General features: G+C 52.3%; 1 protein-coding gene across 1 annotated transcript in view; it reads right to left on the reverse strand.

Moving 5' to 3' along the window:
• The window catches only part of LOC104489412 (dihydropyrimidinase-related protein 4-like), a gene marked incomplete at its 5' end in the record, with an annotated part of 5,794 nt that extends 1,891 nt beyond the window's left edge, over window positions 1-3,903 (reverse strand). The window contains 3 exons of the mRNA XM_010131570.1: window positions 1,232-1,411; window positions 2,637-2,807; window positions 3,762-3,903. Of these exons, the coding sequence (XP_010129872.1) occupies window positions 1,232-1,411; window positions 2,637-2,807; window positions 3,762-3,903 (493 nt within the window). The remainder of the gene's footprint in view (window positions 1-1,231; window positions 1,412-2,636; window positions 2,808-3,761) is intronic.
• Window positions 3,904-4,209: the final 306 nt, after the last annotated feature.

Below are 4,209 nucleotides of genomic sequence, written 5' to 3' on the forward strand. Positions count from 1 at the left end.
AGCCCCACCTGAACCCCAAAAAGGGAGCCTTGGGGGGCCCCTCTGCCCCGGCCAATGGCACTGGCCAGCATGAAGGGGGATGTGGCGTGTGGCAGGGAAAGGGAAGAGGCCACCAACAGCACCACCAGACAGAGTGGAGATGGCTGCCCACCGCCGGTGGAGTGGGGGGACCTGTGGGGGAGACCTGTCCCCCCGCAGGGACCTGCCAGAGTCCCATCCGCATCGTCATCCCGCAGGGACCTGCCAGGACCCCATCCCCACCTGCAGGTTCCCAGCAAGGTCCACATCCATCCCCACCCTGCAGGGACCCAGCAGGGTCACATCCATCCCTACCCCGCAGGGACCTGGCACAGCCCCTTCTCCACCCCACCTGACTCCACAGGCACCCCAGGAGGCACCTGCAGGCACCCAGAGGCACCCCAGGAGGCACCCCCAGGTGATGGGGGTTCCTGCCGCAGCTGCCAGCACGGCTGGGACCTCTGTGGATAATTTGGTGTTAATTTCTGCTCTGCCTTCATCTGCGATGTGTAATGAGAACATCTAAAGTAACACGTGGGGAAGGGGAGGGGAGGAGGGCAGAGCTCTCAAGAAGGTTTTTATCTCCTCCTCTCTCTCAGGAAGCTGTGCTGGCCTGGTACCTCTGTGGATAATTTGGTGTTAATTTCTGCTCTGCCTTCATCTGCGATGTGTAATGAGAACATCTAAAGTAACACGTGGGGAAGGGGAGGGGAGGAGGGCAGAGCTCTCAAGAAGGTTTTTATCTCCTCCTCTCTCTCAGGAAGCTGTGCTGGCTCCCTGCAGGGTTGGCCTGACTGCGTTTCCAGTAAGTACCGAAGGCATCCATGACCCTGTGGCAGATGCAGAGCAGATGCTGGTAATACAGTAACACAAACTGGCAGGAAAGGAATTCCTTCCTTTTGCCTCAACACAAACCAAACCAGATTTCCTAGAAGCCGTATTTTTGCTTTATAATAAGCAAATAATACTAATAATACTGGCATTATTAGCTATAATTCTGAAATAGGCACTACTGATTAATGTGCCAAGGCAAAGCACTTAGACGACAGCATTACAAATTTCCAAGGCCTGGAAAGAAATTATTAATATTAATAATATTCTTGCTCCTGTTGCCTATTTCATCAGCAGGCTCAGCATAACTGCGACTGCACTGCAATAACGCAGCGGGGTCCCAGGGAAAATAGGGGATGATGGCGAATAAAATCCTCCTTACCCTGTTTCTTGCCTTTATCCTTTTATAAACAAAGTCGGGGAACGTCTTTCTCGGGACGAAGCGACCGGACCCCTGGATGACACACAGGTTTCCATCCTGAAGAACAACTTTTCCCTGGCTGATGACCACGGTAGGGACCCCATGGCACTCTGTGCCCTCAAATATGTTGTACTCCACGTTCTGGGAAGAACAAACCAAGACATCCCATACGGTTGAGACGAGAAGGTGACAGTGAAGCCACCTATAACCCCCCCATTTTTGTACTTTGCTCCTCATGCACAGCCAGGTGCACTAACTGACCCTTTACGGTTCCGATGATCAGGTTCTTCTAATCCCAGCAAAAAGGAACAAGGAAACTCAACCCTCCACACTCTGCGCCCGCCCAGAAGACAGGCAGCACTCCTGGGGCAACTCGACTTCTATTGTAGGTGAACAATTAATTCTCCGTGAGCCCCAGAGGAGCCCTGCTTCGGGTCTCCCTTCGGGGACAGACCTTCTTGTCACTTCTGCAAGTCCCTGCTGTTCTGCTACCAACCCAGGCATGGAGAGTTGGGGCTGTTCTGTGGGAACTGCAAAATTGTGCCATTTCTTCAAATGCTCCTCTTACTATCACTAAGAAACTATCCAAAAAACAATGTTTACAGTGAAAAAATGCAGCATTGTCAAAAAGCAAAAGTGAATTTTCTGTCCCAAAGAAACTCCATTTCTATTTTTTAAAGAAAAGACCCAAATATTTCCATCACAGTGATAATTCTCATCCATAAAAATCATTTTGGTGAAAAACCACCTGGGTCACAACCTTTCTCCATTAACCTCACTCAGCTCTACCGCCAACATTCCTCCCAGCACCTCACCCTTCTCCCAGCTACCCCTTTCTGTCTGAGGATCATGCTGGGACTTTGTTTGGCGACGAAGTTCCCGGGAAAGCCATGACTAAAATACCACTGGGATGTGCCCGGATCTCTCCTGGCCGAGTGACTCCCGCGGACAGGCAGCGCCCAGGGATCCTCACAGGGTCTGGCTCTTTGAGAAGGATGCTCATATAGCGAGCCTTATTCATAGTTTAATAAACTGTATTAATAGTTTAATACTTCAAACAAGTTCAGCGGTTGCACTTCTCTAGTCCACAGTGAATATATTGAATATAATTCAGTAACTCTGTACCAACTGTCTCAGAGCAGTCCCTGTTACCCAGCTGCAGCTCTACCCATCACAGTAACCAAAGGGCACTTCTATCGGCTCGTGTTTTTAAAAGCAAATCCAAGGCCCCTCATCACTTGATCCACACAAACAGCTCCTCCCTTGCTGAATGACCTGATCTTTTTCATCTGAAGAAACACCCTGCTTTGCTGCTCTCTCTGGACTCTAAAACCAGCTCCAGAAAATAATTTTTAAAACATTTTACCAGGTTGTGGTTTTTTGCCGATATGATTTTAGTAGCCTTGGGGTTCCACAAAACCAAGTCTGCGTCGGCGCCCACAGCGATGCGCCCCTTCCTGGGGTAGCAGTTGAAGATCTTGGCAGCATTGGTACTGGTCACTGCTACAAAATCGTTCTCGTCCATCTTCCCTGGGACCTGGGACAGAGGAGGGAAGAAGGACCATCATCAGCAGTAACAAGGCTTCTGGAGAAGAAACTGCAGGAACCAACTGCGTGACCATGCAGTGGGAGGATCCAACTGTAACCAGGCTGCAGGTATGGGGGGAGGGGAGGGGCGAAGAGGGGAAGCAAGGGAGTGGTGGGGGGCTGAACCTTGTCCCTGGGAGCTAATTAATCCAACTGATGGGTTTTTATTCTTCCTGGACTCTGAAATTTAAGGTCTCTGAAAAACAAGACTTTCACTGGTATGCTCCAACTCCCTCTAGAGGTGTCCCGCGCCCACTAAAGATGGTCAAGGACATCTTTGAAAGACGCATACCCAGGACAGAGGCTTCAGGGCGGTTTGGTTCCCAAGCTGCTGGCAGTCCGCACAGAGATGTCATCTCCGTGGGATGCAGGCTAGACCCTGCTGGGGATGGATGCTCCTGGGGAGGGCAGGGTGCACTGGTGGGCAGGGACTCCAACCCACCAGCCAGACGCTGGTGTACCAAGCCCTCCCTCGGGCGCAGAACCCTGCTGCCCAGCAGGCACGGAGGTGCTGTGGGAACCCATCCCCACTGGTGGGGCCTGGGGCGGCTATTGCCAGCAAGGGAGAGAAGCCCTATCCCCATCCACCTCCCAGGCCTCCTGCAAGCACCAGGGAAGAGGAACATCGCGTCTTACCCTTAGGAAAATCGCTGGGTAGGTCTCTTGTGACTGCAAGTGAGAGCGGGGTGGATGATCCCCGTTCTGGAGCCTCTGAAGACACTTTGAAAGCATTGAATGCACATCTCCCCTCATTAGCGAGCTCCTCTGAAGCAGCCGTCTAGACAATGTCACACCTCCCGCCTCGTCTGAATTAACGAGGACACTGCCATCACCAGCACCAGCGCTGCTCACACACACCTGCACGCCCAGTTTCGGGAGGAACCGGCGTTATTTCAGTACCTACCACGCACTTTTCCCAAATGATGGGCATCCGCTCTTCGACGCCGTTGGTCCCCTCGGGGATGAGGGTGAAGTTGTCCTTGCCCACTGCCTTCTGCGCAGTGGTGAAGGTGCAGTGAGCGCTGCCGGTGACCTGCAGGTCCCCGCTGGGCAAAGCACAGCAGAAGGGTCAGCGGAGGCTGCCGGGAGCACCCAGCCTTCTCCATGCTCCCACCACCGCCCCGGCCCAGCAACGCCAGTCCCCTCGCTGGGCCAAAGCCACCCTCACCCGGGCTTTGTGCTCCATCTGCTTGATGTAGACTGGTTTCACCAGCAAAGACTGTAAAGGTGACTTAATTGCCAATGGAAGTCAGGTTGAAAGGCAATTTTTACAGGTACACAGAGGCATCTCACTCTACTAATTGACACAGCAATTAAACTTGGAAAAAAATTAAAACTCAAAACAATTTGAA

This window comes from Buceros rhinoceros, unplaced genomic scaffold (genome assembly GCF_000710305.1).
Source record: "Buceros rhinoceros silvestris isolate BGI_N320 unplaced genomic scaffold, ASM71030v1 scaffold15772, whole genome shotgun sequence".
NCBI lineage: Eukaryota > Metazoa > Chordata > Aves > Bucerotiformes > Bucerotidae > Buceros > Buceros rhinoceros.